The sequence below is a fragment of the Haemorhous mexicanus genome, chromosome 25 (genome assembly GCF_027477595.1).
Source record: "Haemorhous mexicanus isolate bHaeMex1 chromosome 25, bHaeMex1.pri, whole genome shotgun sequence".
Taxonomy (NCBI): Eukaryota; Metazoa; Chordata; class Aves; order Passeriformes; family Fringillidae; genus Haemorhous; species Haemorhous mexicanus.
Genome location: NC_082365.1, coordinates 1,722,969 through 1,739,481, shown reverse-complemented (window position 1 = coordinate 1,739,481; position 16,513 = coordinate 1,722,969). Strand labels below are relative to the sequence as shown.

The window sequence follows — 16,513 nt, the reverse complement described above, 5'->3', positions numbered from 1 at the left end:
CCACCCTGGGGTAGTCCCAGCAGGGACCCTCTCCCAGCACCCAGAGGCATCAGCCCTGTACCCTTCACCCACAAGGAAAAAAAAAAGAAAAAAAAAGGGAAAAAACAGGGTACATTTAGCAGTTTCCATTTGTTTGCTCTTTAAATAATTGTTTCCTTATCACTATTGATTTAGATCCCTTTAAAATTCTGACAAACCTGCTTCTCAGGCACCCTCAGCTGCTTCCTCCCAGCCTGCTCCCCACGGGCAAGGCAGAGCAGCCAGGCTCATCCTAAGGAGAGTTCCCTGCTTGGGGAGGCACCTGCAGGGCAGCGAGCCCCCACTCACCCCTCCTTCCCAAGATGGACAAACCAAAGCTGGGATTTGGGGATTTGTCCTCTCCCCATCCCACTGTGGAGCAGACACAGGGGCTTTGGGGCTGCTGCCAGGCTCGGGGGGCTCAGAGGGGACACCCCAAGGGCACAGTGGCTGTGACTGCCCAAGCCCCTCTGTGAAGAATCCAGCTCTGGCCATGCTCAGCCCCAGTTAGGGCAGCACAGTGACTGCTGGAGTGGAGGCAGGACAGGACAGGTTTAAGTGTCCCTCAGGCCCAGCCAGGATGTCCCCGAGGCCTCGCTGGGGACAGGGACCCTCTCTGCTGCCCAGTGCAGCAGTGTCACTCCTCAGGTGCCTCTCACTGTCGCCTGCCAGAGGGTTCATGGCCCTGCTGGGCTCACAGAGGGGTTTGAGAAGCTCATCCCAGGGTCCCTCCAAAGCCACCCGGGGTCTGGTGTCACAGCCCAGCCTGCAGCTGTCAATTAATTGAGGAAACACGGCCACAGCAAACAGTGAGGAGGGAAAATGCTGCAGATTAGATAAGGAATGTGAGTTCTTGCTGTGCTTCCCCTGGATGCCAATGCTGCACAGACCCTGCCCAGCCCAGCTGCTCCACACCAGAGGTGCAGAGACCCAGGAGAGGCTGAAAGCTCTGTCCTGTGGGATGGCTTTCCTAGAAAACAGCTTGGAAAAAGGGGTTTAGCCCAGCCCCAAGGTTTAGGGGTTCCTCTCTCCCTCCCACAGAGCTGTGCACCACCCTGGGGCCACAGCAGAGCAGCCAGACCCCCTTTTGTCCCCAACCCTTTAAAATGGGACACCACCTGGGTCTCCAGGTGTGCAGACCCTTCCTCACTCCCAACCCAGAGGGCTGTGCCCATGCTGTCCCTGCCCAGCAGCTCCTGCCTGGCTCTGCAGCACTGCCCCAGTCCCACAGTGCTGGTGACAGGCCAAGTGACATGTGCCACCCCACTGCCCAGCCAAGCCCGACCAAGCCAGCAGCTGCTCTGGGAGGTGGGGGGACATGGCTCTTGCCTGCCCAGCCATTGTCACCAGCAGGACTCAAAGCCTGGAAAAGCCACATCCAGCAGCTCCAAAGGGTTTTGTGGACGAGGAACAACCTCAGCTCCCTCTGCTGGCACCTGCCCCAGGCTGGGCCTCTGGCCAGCAAACGCTGTTTGAGCACCTCGGCTGGTCACCCCCCAGGCCAGCCCCTGTTCCCAACACCGTCCCCTGGCAGCACATGGAGCTGTGATTCCCACAGAGCCCCCCCTCCTGGGCATGGCTGTCCCACCTCACAGCACTCTGCACCGCTCACCCTGAGCGTCAAGTGGTGAAAACCAAACTTTTCTCCACCTACTTTAAGTTTCTACGAAGGCGTCACTCCTGCAGGGAACAGATAACCAAAACATGGGAATACAATGAGCAGAGAGGCAGCTCTGGAGCCAGCCCAGCTGCAGCTGCTCTGCAGAGCCGAGCCCACAGCCTTGCATGGGGCAAACAGGGCTGGTCCGTGCCCACGTGTGCCATCTGCCTCCCTGCTGGGCGCTGCTGCCAGCTTTTACCACTCGGCTGTGTTATCAATGGGGTAGGAAATGTTTGAGATTAGATTTCCTTCATTAATTCCTGTGTAACTAGGAATTTTCCAACGAACACACAGGCAGAGGGAGCAGGTTGTGGAGAGCTTCCAGAAAGATCCCAGGTTCCCCCTGATCCTGCTCCTTCCCCATGGACCCCTGGTAGCATCCCAGGACTGGCCTGGCCTCGTTTCCCCCTTGGCCCATTAACATTCCCCTGTGCCTCCCAGGGATCTGCAGAGATGCAGGAGCAGAGTGTTGCACACCACAGGCTGCTGCTGCAGGATGTAGCAGGTAGAGGAGGAAAAATAAACAAGAATTACAAAAATCCTCTCTGCCACTACTCCAGGTGCAGCTCCTGGATGGGAAGGTGCCCATTGGAGCCCTCGAGATCATGCCAGCAGATACGAGGACATGTGGTGGTGCTGGGGAGGTTTTGGAGTAGATCCTGCTCTTCCCTCCAGCCTGAGGGGCATGAGTACCCAACAAGACACAGGGCATGGGCCCGAGCAGTCCTGGGTGCTGAGCACATCCTCATCCCTGTAATCCATCACAGAAATCTGGGAACACCCTCCCTCTGACTGCCATTGCTTTGGGAACCAAAAAAACATGCATAAAACCAGAATTAATTTTGCAACTTTTAACGGACAACGATTTGGTTCCCCTAAAAAAAAAATAAACAAGCAGCAAAAGTAGCACCCAAGCAGCTCCCAGGTGCCTGTGGCTGCCGTTTGCCTTGGCCTCCTGCCCGCCCAGCTCCGCTCCCGGGATGGCGCGATGACCTCCACCACGGCAATCCCGCCGGGTATTTGCCTGCTCAGGAGATTCCATTAAAGGTGTGATGGGATTGTCCTGTGCTGGCAACCTCTGACAGGTTGCAACCCTAAAGATAAACAGATTCTTTCAAGCAAATAAGGAGTAAATGCAAAGCTGGGCAGTGAGCAGGGCGGGCAATGCTCCCCTGCCCAAACACAGCAGCCTCGGGACACCCGCGAGCACCCCCAGCTCGAGGGGCTCGTTCTGCTCCAGGCACAGAACAAACACCCCCAGGCACAGGGAGCAGGATGTCTGTTCCCAGTCAGGCTTTCAGTCAAGCTTAACTGGCACATGAAAGCTCCAGGCATTTATTCAAATGATAAAAGCAAAGCCAGCACACACAGAGTGAGGTTTCTCGTGGGGATTAGTAACTAACTCCCAGGTAAGCAAAGGAACGGCCTCAGCCGAGCTGCTCATTGTGCAGTTCATCCAAGTAATGCTTGGGCTGGGTGTCCTCAGCAGCCAGGCCTCACCTGGGAACTCAGATCCACCTTGGACAAGTGTGCAGGTGCTCAGCAAAGCGAAACCTTCCTGTGCCCCCATCCTGACAGTGTCAGCTACTTCCTTAGGGATTGAGACAATAAAACCCAAACCAATCTTCCTCCCTTCAAACTCCCGCTCCTGCCTTCCCGAGCCACTCAGGAGATGGAAGGTCTGACTCCATCCTGCACCAGGCTCCAAGGGAAGGGCTGGGATGTGGATCAGCCACACCAGGAGCAGCACCTGAGGATGCAGCTGTGCCATCGCTGTGTGCTGGTGCCCCTCGTATGGAGATCCCTCAGAGCATCCCACTCCTCCTCAGGAGCTGTCCTGGAGAAGTGACCTGACCTTGACACAAGGGAATCTGGAGTCCCCTCCCCTCCCCCCCCCCCCCCCCCCACATCACAACCACCCCCAGATCCTCTCCCCACCCAGGGGCTCGACAGGTGGTTTGAGAACCTCAGTATGCACTGAATTGGGTCCAGTTCCACAACAATTTGGACTAAATTAGGGCTGGAGCTGGGTTTAAGGGTGTTATGCCTGAGTGTTTGGAAATACTCTGGGAATGGAGCAAACCAGGTACATTTAACTACAAGGTGACAGACTCAGAAGTTTTGCAGCTTCAATAAAACTCTCAACAGCTACAGAGCTTTTTTTTTTTTTTTTTTTCTGTGTTAATTTAATCATACAAATATTCATTTATACATTAAGGAAAAAGCTTCCTTTATTTTCACCCCCAATGTGCTATCATAGGACTTCTCCCAGACTCAGAGAGGCAACACACCATCCCGTGCTACACATGCACTGCCCCGGCGAGCACAGACAGGCTGGGAACCACCCACGCACTCACACACGGAAAAAATGAAACACAACAGAAACCCAGACGTGGGACAGCGTGCATTTCCACCCACACCACTGCTCTCTGACTGCACGGCTCTGCCCCAGCTCCCAAACCTTGGCAGGGGTCGAATCCAGCACTCCTGAGGTGTGGGCAGAAGATTCCCACTCTCTCATCCCCTCCCATGGCACTGCCACTTCGGGGCCAGTCCCAGGGACATCCTGCTCCAGTTTGCCAAGGCTGGGAGGTGACACTGCTTGAGCTGTGTTAGTGACAGGGTCCAAGTGGCTCTTGCTTACTACAGGGACACACTTAGAGGCCATCAGAGATGTTCTACATTACCCTTTCCCTTATGGGAGCTGATACAAACTGCAGTGTCACGAGGTCACTTGGGCAGAACTTAGCCAAATTAATCTCAATGTCCACATTAAAAGATGCTCACCTGAAGCACGAGCAATCTGAGGGCCAGCTGCAACACGAAGCTCCAAGAAACCAGGAGATAAAATCACCTTTGGCCTCAGTGAAACAGTTTTTACTCGAGGAAAAACACAGAGATAGAGCAACCCGTTTTAAATGTCCTTCCAGTGCCACAGCAGGGGCCACAACCCTGGCCCCAAATATCCCTCAGCTGCCTGGGCAGAGCAGGACATGAGCAGCAAGAGCTGCAGATGCCAGAGCCTTGCCTTTCTTCACAGCCTGCAAAGTGCACCCCCTGTCACCAGGACACCACAGACTGCAAACACGTGTGCCTTCGGAGTGGGAAAGCACATGGCTACCTGGGGAGCATGCAGGTTTTGGTTTTTCAAGACAAGGGAAATAAATTCAGCCTTAGGAGGAGCACAGGAACACGAGTGTGGCAGCCAGGGGACATAGGAGGAACACACGTGCCTGGGAGCAGAAAGCCAGCGTGGGGGTATCTGAGTGCAAGGGTCTCCCAGGTGCCTCTGCTGACACCAGGCAAAGGTCACAGCACCAGCTCTAACTCTCAGACTCAGACCTTGATTTCCCCTCCTTCCACTATACAGCTGACACAAGGAGTTAATAAAGATAAGGAATCACCTCGTCACTTGAACCAAGAGCTGTCCCCAGGGGTGCAGTGCCCTCAGAAGGGGAGCAGCAGCGCTGCAGGTGTGATGTTCATTTCCTCAGAGGGGCTTATAAGCCACCTGTGAGGAAAGGAGGGAGTGAGCAAAGATTCCACCTGCCCCCACCACACTGTGGGGCTGCAATCACCCCCAGATCAATGTTCAGATCTAATACTCAGAACTAATCCAAGGCAAAATGTTGTTACAGCACAAGAACTAAAGCTTCCAAGAAGCAGCACCTTCAGCAGGTTCTCTCCAATCCCAACACTTGTCCAGATCCAGGGAACAGCCAGGTGCTCACCAGACTGCAAGTGTCAGGCAGTTCAAATCCTGTGGTGCCACTTCTGTGCAGGCAGTTTCTGATCTCAACCTTGTTTCTCCCAGCTAACACATTTCTGAAGGGAGATTTCAGCTGATGGTGATCTGTAACAACTGAACCTCTGAAATATGAACAAAATCCATCACCCAATCCTTCCTCTGTTGGACACAAGGAACTCCCACTGACCCCACAAGGTCCATCCATATGCACTCAGGTACCAGTCCTTGGTAGCTGCAATGAAAGATTCCCCCATTCAAAACCAGCCACAAAAACAAACGCAGCCAAGAGCAGCGAGGGCAAAGCCATGCAGTGTGCAGCTCTGACACAGGGAAAAGCCTTCACTGGGAAGATCTGGAGAAGGTAAAGGGAGCTTTGCATATTCCTGTATCTTTGGCAGATGGTTGTTCCAGCCTGGTTCGTTTGGGCAGGATGGTGCTGCAGGACTCACTCCCCTCTGTTTGTGGGGTCAGCATTTCAGAATAAATTCACCACAGTGCCTGAGACCAAGCTGCATCCCCTCACGCTGCACTTTGCAGTCCAGAACAGGAGGAAAACATGTTAGAGGAACAGCAGAGCAGCCCAAATTTTCTGCAATCCCTCCCCTAACATGAGCCCATTCAGAGCCTCAGTGCAGCCCTGAGCCCAGATGACAAAGGCAGAAGAAGAGGAGGTGACAGTGGGACCCAGCTGGTGGTGTCAACTCCTGCTCTGTGCTCCAGAACACATGGATCAGCCTCTAAGCTACACCTCAGCACAGGAGAAACAAATGCAAACTTATGCTCTGAAAGAGAGAGGGGAGACTCCAAATGAAAAGGGCAGGATGTCTGTGAAGCTTTGCAACTATCAGCAGGTGAATTACAGCTACAGAGATTCCTCTTGGCACACAGCTCCAGGCACAGCTACTGCACACGAGAGTGAACAAAAAGGGATTTTTAACTGCTAACCACACAGGACAGCTCAGGAACTTGAATAAATCAGTTTCTTATCAACATGGGTGTGTATTTGTGTACTTCATGTACAAGAGGGAAAGGAGATGAGCCCTCCATGTTATCCCAGAAGTCCCAGTGTCTCCCTCTCCAATTCTGATACTGAGACCTGTCCGTAACGTGGCTCCCAACGACACGCAGGACAACTTAAAAGCAACACCCAAACCAAAAGGAAAAGAGGAAATAAAAGATTAAAAAGTTGGTAACTAAAACCAGCAGATGCTGTTAAAAATGCAGTGCTGGGTGCAGACCCAACCTGGCATTAAAAAAGCCTGACAGAAGCAGTCCCTGCACAAACCCCAGCAGGTGCTGAGCCAGTCCTGTTCAGCAGCAAACCAGGACATTCTGGGAAAATGCACGCTGTCCCTTAGGAAAAAAGAACAAAAAAAAAAAAGAACAAGAAACAAACAGAAATTAAACATTTGCTCAAACTACAACCGCTCTGTAGGCAAAATATTCTTTTTTAAAGATGGCTTTTAAATTTTCATTTTTAAACTTCTTTTTAAGCTACCTAATTACATGTGAAGATGATTTCTAAAAACCCATAGTGTTGGTGTCTCTTCTTCCTCATAGCATTTACACCACTCTGAAATCCAGCAGTCACACATGCATACTCAGGTTTTGGATTTTCCTCTGGAAACAGCTAGTCTTAAGTTACTGGGCTTTTGTTTTTTCTTCTTTTCCAGAACACGGAGGCAGAGAAGGGGGGTCCACGCTGTGTCTGTCTGCCACATGAATCCCCCTCCCTTCCCCCAAAAGTCAGCTTTTTTCTTAAATTCTCCTCTTGTCGATACCCGTTTTGTGTTTTTGTGTTTTAAGACTGTCCGAAGTGATAAGGACCGTGGAAACCCTGAAAGAAAGTTGGAGACATAATCAATTTTCAACAGGCAAGAAACAAAATGCTCAGTGCTCAGCTCCAAAGAGTGCCCAGCCCAGCCCCAGGGCGTCCCACCAACCCCACTGTGGCTCTGAGGACACTCTGAAACCACACATTCCAGGGTTGGCTTCCCCAGAGAGGGCAGATGCCACCACTTACCTCTGTCAGATGTTTTTTAGGCCAAGGCCACAAAATAACTTGTGTTTTCTACACCAGAATTCCCTATAGATGCTACAACACCTGCAGGCCCAGCCCCTGCAGCCTCCCCAGTCTGTCCCACAGACATGGGGCTGTAACTGGGTAAGAAGCTATGCCAGAAAAAACCCAAAGAAAAAAAAAATCCACATTCCCACAAGTGCCATGTGTGCCTTCTCAAGGTGACAATGCACATTTGCCTCCAGTGAAATCAACCACAGCATTTACCAAAACCCCCAAAATGCTTCCTAGAGAATCCATTTCCTTCCTTTACATCCTGAAGTGAGTCACTAAATGTCAGATGTAGTCACAGGTCTCAAATTAACAGGAACTCCTTTTGTAACTTCTATTGTCCAGATCAGTTATCCGGGGTTTCATCAGGAAGCAGAAGAAAGACCAACAGGCAGCAAGGGATGCCCCAGCTCACAGCAGATGAAGTTTGTCAGTGAAGAAGGTACAACCCCCACACAAACCCAGACACACACTGAGGTCACGAGAGAGATGAGGGAGAAAAACTTGTTGTATCTCATGGCAGAGCTGGAAGATCATTATGCAAATGCTTCTAAACACAGTCCAGCTCTTCCCAGCACACTCTGGGTAAGGAGTGAGAGCCCAAACCATTCCTGTTCTGGCTGAAGGGGAAGCTCTGACCTCAGTTTTCACCACTCTGCCTTTAGCAGGGCAAATTTCCTAGGAAATACCATTTCCTTCACGTTCTACAACTTCAAAACCCCCTCACTGCAGGAGTCAGGGCTGTGGAGCCACGAGTGGGAACACGGATTGTGTAAAGAATCAACGTCACTGGCAAACCCCAGGCTGGAGAGCTCTGCTGCAGATCTGACTAGGAAGGAAGTGCCATGAACAGTCTGTAATCTTGCTACAGCTGGAGAGAAAAAGTTCATTTTTGGGGATATAATCAGGTGGTAAATACAAACAAATGGCAAAATGAAGCAGCTCACAGCAGCTCTCAGAATCCAACCAAGAGGAGGATCAGCAGACAATTAACCAGGACATCTCCTGAACTGCGTGGGAAGTATGAAAGACTGGGAACGTGGAAATTGCTGTTTGCAGACAGAAATACAGGCAAGTGATGGAAAAACAAACACGCTTCTACCCCAGGAATATGCTGCAGTGCCAGTTTGTAAAGCTTTTCAAAAGAGAACAGCCAGCAGATTCCAGCATGACAGTTCACCTGAGGGAGATGCTCCCATCAAAATCCAGAGATTGAGAAATCCAACATTTCCAAAAATACACTCACTGAAACGGGGAAGGGGAGAAGCAGGAGAGAAACATTAAGATGGTGTGAGCAGGTGCACAAGAAAAGGACACAGAGGAAAAGTGATGTATAAACAGGATCCCAAGCAGTCTCACCTCACAGGGATTAAGCTATTGTGCTTAGCACTCTGCAGAAGGAAAACAGGATTTGCTGCTGATTACCTGCACAGACATATTTGCCAGAATTTGCTTCATCTTTGAGCTACCTGCACACAAGGCTCTGTTTCAGGCACTGCCTGGTGAGCTCAGGAGGGGTTTAACCATCCCCTGCCCCTCTGCTGGGACCACCCTGGGAGTCCCTTACCCTGTCACCTCATGGGGGATGCCAGAGGCAAAACAACTTGCTTGCTTTAATTTGGGGGTTCCACAAGCATCCTCCTGTGCTGTAAGGAACTGCCAGTCACCCTCAGTCTGACATCAGAGCAGCTCATTTGTGCTTTTGGATGCAGAGACCCTGTGAAGTCACTGTGAGCTGGTTTGCAGGGAAACCCTCTGGATCTCCACATAACAGCTTCTGGAAAACCTAATTTAAAGCTATGGAATTATGCAAACTGTGTCAGTTAAACCCAGAGTTTAGCACAGCACAAGAGATTCCTCAGCATGTACAGCTCTGCACCACCTGCCACCCTGCACTGAACAGCTGACACCCTGGAATGAGCTCCCCTGGCAATGCCATGACCATGGTCAGCTCCTCCTGATGCAAGGAATTTCACCATGGAAAAACCCCAAACCTTTTCTTTTGGAATTGCCACTCTTCACTGCTTTTCACCTGCCCAAGATTCACTACTGAACATGAGAACTTGGCAAAATTGAACCCCACTTGCATCTTTAAGGTGAGTAAGAGCTGCTTTAGTGCAGACCTGTGCAGGTGACTCCACCTCCCCTTTCCCATTTAGTCACCATGCACAATGTAAGGGTTTGATACCAGAAAACTTCAATTACTGCTGCAATGCAAATACCAAACCCCTGTATGACATTTTCAAGCCTAATTATCCCCTCTATGCAACATTTTACATCACAAGCATGCAAAAATAATTCTGCAGACAACTGCAGTTTTTCTGAGTTGTTTCAATGGAAGGATTATTCCCAGTATTTTTGGTGCCTTCCCGTCTATCCTCCAAGTGGAATCACTGTCTTTATGAAAAGCTCAGCTGCAGCTTTGCAAACTCGCTTTCAGTTCTTCCAGAATGTTCCCCAGAAGTAACTGCTCACTTGCTGATGGGAGCACTGGCTCTTCACACAGACCAGTGTGTCACAACACAGGGCTGTGATTTTCCAAGGAAAGACTCTGCACGACAACTACTGGTATAAATTATTATTTGACTCATGCCTCTAGAAGGGAAGTGAGATGTTTTGCAGAGTTAAAACCCTTTGTGAATACTGAGCTCTGTAAACCGAGGTACCTGTGCTGGGAACAAAGCGAGGATTAAGTGAATCTTTCATAAACCATCACACACAGGCTTTCAGACAGCTCTTTATTTCACCTCTGTGACTGAGTCACCACCAATGCAGGTACACTTCCAGGGACAGGAGGTGGATGCACAGCAATACAGGAGTCTCCCAGTGGACACTGACAGTGGCCCCAGCCCATGCTGCAGGTCCCCATCCCCTCAGGCCGCTCCTACCCCGCGCTGCTCCAACCTCGCTTACGTAAACTGAGCACAAACAGAGAACAAAGCATCCAGCACTTGTGTTTTATTCCATGCATGCTGTGCAAACATGGCGTGGCTGGGAGACCACCAGGAAGTTCAGGACCTTCTGGGAGCAGGCACTGGCAGGGCTGGGTCAGGTGCCCGTGGGTGAGGAGGTGGCAGGGCTCAGGTACCTGAGTTCCCATGCACAACTCCCTGATGTGCTGCTGGGCCAGGATAAACCACAGGCAACTCTGCTGGGCTGCAGTGGAGCAAAGTTAGGCTAAAACCAAATTATCTGGCACTTCCCACAGTCTAGAAGGACATGGATTTCATGGATGAGCTGACATGCAGCACCCAAACCACCAATCTCTCTCACTAGAGAGGCAAACCAGCTCATGCCAGCCTGCCCAGGCTGCAGTGCTGTGGGAGCTCCAAGTCCAACCTTCTCCCACTGTGTCTAAATGGATGTAACCACACGGTGACCAGCCCAGTGTGAAGCCCAGACATCAGGATGGAAGGAGCTTCTCCTCCTCCATGGATGCAAACATTTTTGGGGCATCATCCTCATGCATAAAGACAGTTTGATGCCCGGTCTTCAGTAAAAGCATTTCTGTCTATAGAGGTACTCCAAAAATCTGCAAATTGGAGGCCCTGGTTTGGGAGAAGCATGGCTTTAGAAGCAGCAACAACATTTAAGCTCAGAGAGGGGAAGCCAGTTAGAGGCTCCAAGGACACAGGGTTGGTTTCCCCTTATGTACAGAAAGCTGCCAAGTAGCTCAACTCCACACAGAACAGAGGGAAGATGGGGAGCATAAACACAGCAGGAAAAAAGGAGTTCAGATTTTAAAGCTGTGAACTCCAAATATGTTTCTATTTCACTGGGCTTTGAAGAGCAACACAGGGAATGACCAGGACAGCCAGGCACCATTTGCTGAGGTGGGAATGATGCTTGGTGTCCTGTCTGGGGAAATCTTTGCAGAATCACAACCTCCAGTTTTTTGCATGACATAGAGAAAAGTGATTCCTCAATTCATCTGGGCAGCAGGTTTAGATACAGATCTGTGGATTTTATACAAAGATGTTAAGTACAATCTAAGTGTCAGGATATGGCTATTCATTTTTGATCTTCTCAAACACAGAAATATGTACATTTCTTTCCTCAGTTAAGCAAATAAACTCTAATTCCCAGGCACTCTAAGACTGGATCTTGGGCTTTTAATGGAAAAGCCAGTCACAAGAGAGCAGCAGTGACCGTGCAGGGTTGCTATGAGACAGGAGTAAATAGGAGAAAGCTGTATCAACCTCAGATCTCTGGAGAATCCAGAGAAAGTGACTGCCAGAGAATAAACTATCTGTGCATGGGGATTTCTGGGCATCCTATCCTGTACTTAGGCACATCTTTACATCTAAGAACATGCAAAAATCCCACTGGGAACAGATTTAACAACAACATGCTTCAAGAAAAGCCCTGGCAGGCCCTGGCCTGCAGCCTCCCCGCAGTGTGTGTGGATGGTGGGCAGGGGGCCTCAGGGAGGTGGGTGCCATAGCAGGAATAAAGGGCACACAGCTTGTTCCAACCATGCCACGGGTGTCATCTTACCCACTTACAGGGAATTCTGTGTCTGGTTTTGTTTGTTTTTCCCTAGGACACCCAAACCACTCATTCTGCTGCTGTATAAAAGCATTTTGCATGTTTCCAGGTGTGAAATGCTGCTGTACTTGTCTAACCCAGCAGCAGATGGCACGTCGGTGTTGCCACAATCCTGACTCCAATGGGGAGCTCTAGAGGACAAGTCACACCTGCTCAGTGCACCAGAGGGAGAACTAATTCCGACAAGGTCTGGCAGCTTCGAGTATGTTTTACACCTGCAGATGCCAGAAACTGCTCGTTTTATCTCAAAGATTTCATGGTCTCATGCACTGCATGGCTGGGTGTCCCCAGTGTCTGTCAGCAGAGGAAGCCTCCACAGTCAGCTGAGAAATATTTAAGGGCTTATTTTGCTTCTAAATACAGGACACAGGCTCTTCTCAACACTTTAACTAAACCTGAACCATCTCCTTCGCTCACCAATTGGCCTGGGGATTCCCTCCCTCTCCCAGGTACATGAAAGGAGACAAAAATATCAGAGATCCTGCCCATGATAAGTAAAATCCAAGAATTCTTGGAGTCTGTGCCACTGCCTAACCAACCCACAGAGCTCTTCTGTCTGCTCTAGAACCTGAAATAAAGCCTTTCACATCAATATTCAACCACAGGGCAGCAACTCCCAGTGCAGTAGTTTTCCTTCTCCTCTGCAGCAGCAGAGTACAGGTCAGATCCCCTGGGGATGTGGAGAAGATGGGCCAGGTAGAGCTTCTCCCAACAGGAACTGGAGCTCCATCTGTTCCTCAGGTAATTCAGTACTCCTGACATCACCTCTAATAACCCCTTTTTCTGCTCCAGCAGCATCTCCAGCTGGGTACACCATGCACACAAAGTAAAAAAAACCAAACAAAACTGCATCTCCTTTTCCCAGAGGCCTGGTCAGGGAATGGGGTGAATGTTCACCTGACCATTTCAAACCAGACCACGTGTCTGGGATGTCCAACTCCCTCAAACTTGTTTACTACAGAACCAGTATTGTACCAATACAAATATTGGGTCTGTGGCAGAAAACTTCCTGCCCTAGGCAGGATGGGCAAGGCTGGAACAGGACTCAGATCTTCAGACCTACCAGAACAGCCTCCAAAGGATAAAATAATTTGTCTTAGAATGTAACAAACAAAAGAACTGTAGTAGAGAGAAAAACCACCCAAAAATCAAGTAGCTTTTCCATATCCTCCACCCCCAAGCCAAAAAAGGACTGTAAAGTTGTCCCTTCTGAAGCCAGCAAACAAAATGTCTGCTTTAATCTCAGACAATCCACCTCAAATCCACCCAAGAATATTCTGTAAATACAAAAAAGAAACAAACAACAAACAATTCCAAAACAAAACAACCCAAAACAAGGAAAAAGGGAGGAAAGGTCACCTGCCCTACGTTTGGGGTTAGATTATAACTGCTCCCGTTTCCTCAGAGCACAGAGCTCTGGGTTACCAGCTAAACCAGCTCACTTCAACCTTGTGACACCTCTCAGGTGGTGCTTCACTCTCCCGCTGGCTTCTCTCCCACAGCACAGCCAGGGGCTCTGGTTCCTCACACCCACGTTCTCTGAAGGCAGCCCCAGCCCAGCCCCTTGGGGAGCACCATGACCCCAGCACGCAGCCACTACAGCAGCAACTCCCAGCACTGCCACCTCAGGTGGTGTTTCACTGACGGGTCACCACTTCCCAAGCCATCCACTCCACTGTTATGAGCAGGGCCTGGCAGCAGGGGCCAGCCCAGAGATGGTGTTTGGGACCACTAAGGGGGGGGCAGTCAGGCTCACCCCGCACATGCCAGCCATAAAAAATGCACAGCTTGGGGGTAAAGGTCACTAAAACAAGATCCACTGGCACAGGACAGGCAGGTCATCCAGGGAGGAACTAAAGTGCTGTAGGTGAACTAACATTAGGGCTTTATTAAGTCATTCAGCAACCAAGTGTTATTGTCCTACACAGCCTGCTCAAAGTACAGTAAAGCATTTTTAAAGGATTTAAAAAATCAAACTAGTTTGACATACGACAGTACACACCTACACATACTGCTGCATTAACAGGTGGATTCTGAATTGTAAATAATCCTGCAATTCATTTTTCACACACAAGCAAATAAAAACAGTCAAAATATCACTCAGACTCATATAGCATCCACCAAGCAAGCTTTTGAGAGAGATTTAAAGTAAAGATAATTTAAAAGTCACCTACAATTATGAACAAGACAAGGACACAGACAGGAACGGTCCTTTGATTGACTGTTCCTGCAGGCAGCTTCTGCGATCAAATGGTGTGCTCTGTAGTGTCCCCACACCAGCTAAAAAGAAGTTATCTGGCTAATCTGAAGTTTGAGGGTGTGGTTATTTGTTGTCTGTTCAAAATTATGTCAAACTCAGGACACATCTAGAGAGATATTTTGACTTATTTGCACACGCAACTGGAGCAGGCTCCAGTCACTTGCGGTTACAGCACCCAAACAAGGTTATATAAATTTTAAGAAGGACTTGAAGCAAAAACAAAAAGGTGGATCTGGTAGAGTCTATAAGAGGCAAAAAAATATTTTAATATAACATGAGGACTTGGCAGAGTCAGACAGTCAAATTCAGAACCTTCCTTAGCAGGTCTGGCAGAAGCAGAAGGAAAGGGCTTTGCAGTTTGGAAGGAAGAGCAATTACACACCTGCCAGGCTCCTCCCCTACCCGTTCTCCTGCTCGCCCAGGGCACCTACCTTACTGTACGTCACTACCGACAAGTTGTTCGAGTGACTGCTGGGGGAGAGATTTACAGAGTTTTGTGACAGTCCATTCTGATCTTGTTCGATTTGGTCAGGAGCAGGCCCCCATGTGTTTTTGCTGATTGTGCCTAGCTCGGAACCCCCAGGGTCTTTTAGGTTGTTTTCATCTGGTTGCCTGTTCTTCTGTGGAGAGGCGAATGGGTTAAAGTTTCCTTCTACCTTGCGATGCGGCTGCGTGTTGAACTCTGTTTCAAAGGATGACAGCTGCTGTGTGACACCCAGAAGTCCTCCAACTTCCACGCTGAGGATCACCCAGATGACATCTGTGGAAAGACACACGTTTGGGTTGTCACTAGATAGGAGTTTATGAAGAAGGGTCAGAAGGAGCAAATGAATTCCATCCTTTACACTAGCAAGAAAAAGACTTATTGCTTAAAGCACATTTTTACAAAGCCTCAGCAGTACTGGTTCCAGTGCCCCCAGTTTAACAGGCCTGGGATCAGCAGCTTGAATTTTAGGAGGCAACTGAAGACAGTGGGATTTTACCTTAGGGGCACATGACTTGCTTAGGGAACTCCACCACCCTATTAGGGCAAGGACCCGCACTACCACATCACTAATCCCCCCCCCCCCCCGTGCACAACTACCCTGACTGAAAACTGTACACACAACCCCCACCGAGCCCTGCATTCACACACCACTGATCCTTGTACACACACACACACCATTGGACTGCACTGCACACCCACCACTGACCCCCCGCACACACCCACACCCACCAGTGACCGCCCCACGCCCCATACTCGTCCCCCCGAAGGCGGCTCTGGAGCGGCCCCGCAGCGCCCTCTGCCGCTCTCTCACGGCCTTGCGGCCCAGGTGCCGCCCCGGGCTGGGACCACCGGGCCCCCGCCCCAAAACGAATGTGCGGGCCTCCGGATCGCCGGGCTGGACCTGGGGGCAGCCCCCAGCAAAGCCACCAGCTTGGCTGCAGGGCAAGAGTCTCTCGGCCTCAGAGCTCGGCGGCCAAAGGGGTTCAATCCTCAGGTCGTGTTCTGGCGAAAGTGACAACTTTGGGCAATGCAGGGACATCTCCCATTGTCCAGGGCTGTGAACGCTCTGGAAACCCTGGGAAACCCTCGGCTTTGTGAGCATACGGGACCAGCAAGACAAACTGGACAGGCTGTCCCACCTGCATGGGGATATCCCTCAGGGACACACTGTAGCCCCTCCAGACAACGAGGAGCTGTGTGGCAGTGCCAGTGCTGCCAGCAGCCCCCTCCTTCTGGGCACTGGTATTTTTGCCTCCGTGTGCCAACACCACTCACTCAAGCTCTGAAACTTGGGATACTCCCAGCTGCCAACAGAGACACAAAGATGTTCTCAGTGTAAACTAAAGCTGGCAGAAAAGGGAGGGGAGGCTGCACTGAAGGCAGATGTTTGAGGTCCAGGCTGAAGCACCAGGCAAAATAGCCAAATGGGTTCTTTAAACAGAGAAAGAGCTCACAGGGGATGCACTAAGTTACTGCATTAAGCCCTGGGCATTAACTTCTCACATGAGGTTTTCACCACTATTTTATGCTCATATGCAGTTCACAAAGTTAAGCAATGGAAAACTGGGAAAGAATCTCAACAAGGACCAACCAGGAAAGAGTCTCCATGAGAGCTGCACACATCCCTTTGTTTTCCAGAGTTTTATGTAATCTGTAATTTGTTCCAGTGCTTAGAAAACACTGACCAAGACAACAAAGCAGCTCCCTTGATGTTTTCCTCC

The 16,513-nt window shown here is 50.2% G+C and overlaps 1 protein-coding gene across 1 annotated transcript in view; it reads right to left on the bottom strand.

The window, feature by feature from the left end:
• Positions 1-3,835: 3,835 nt before the first annotated feature.
• Positions 3,836-16,513, bottom strand: part of ILRUN (inflammation and lipid regulator with UBA-like and NBR1-like domains) — a 28,013-nt gene continuing 15,335 nt past the window's right edge. The window contains exons 4-5 of the mRNA XM_059867870.1: positions 14,737-15,065; positions 3,836-7,263 (exon numbers count right to left, since the gene is read on the bottom strand). Coding sequence (XP_059723853.1) covers positions 7,228-7,263; positions 14,737-15,065 — 365 coding nt within the window. The 3' untranslated portion in view covers positions 3,836-7,227. The remainder of the gene's footprint in view (positions 7,264-14,736; positions 15,066-16,513) is intronic.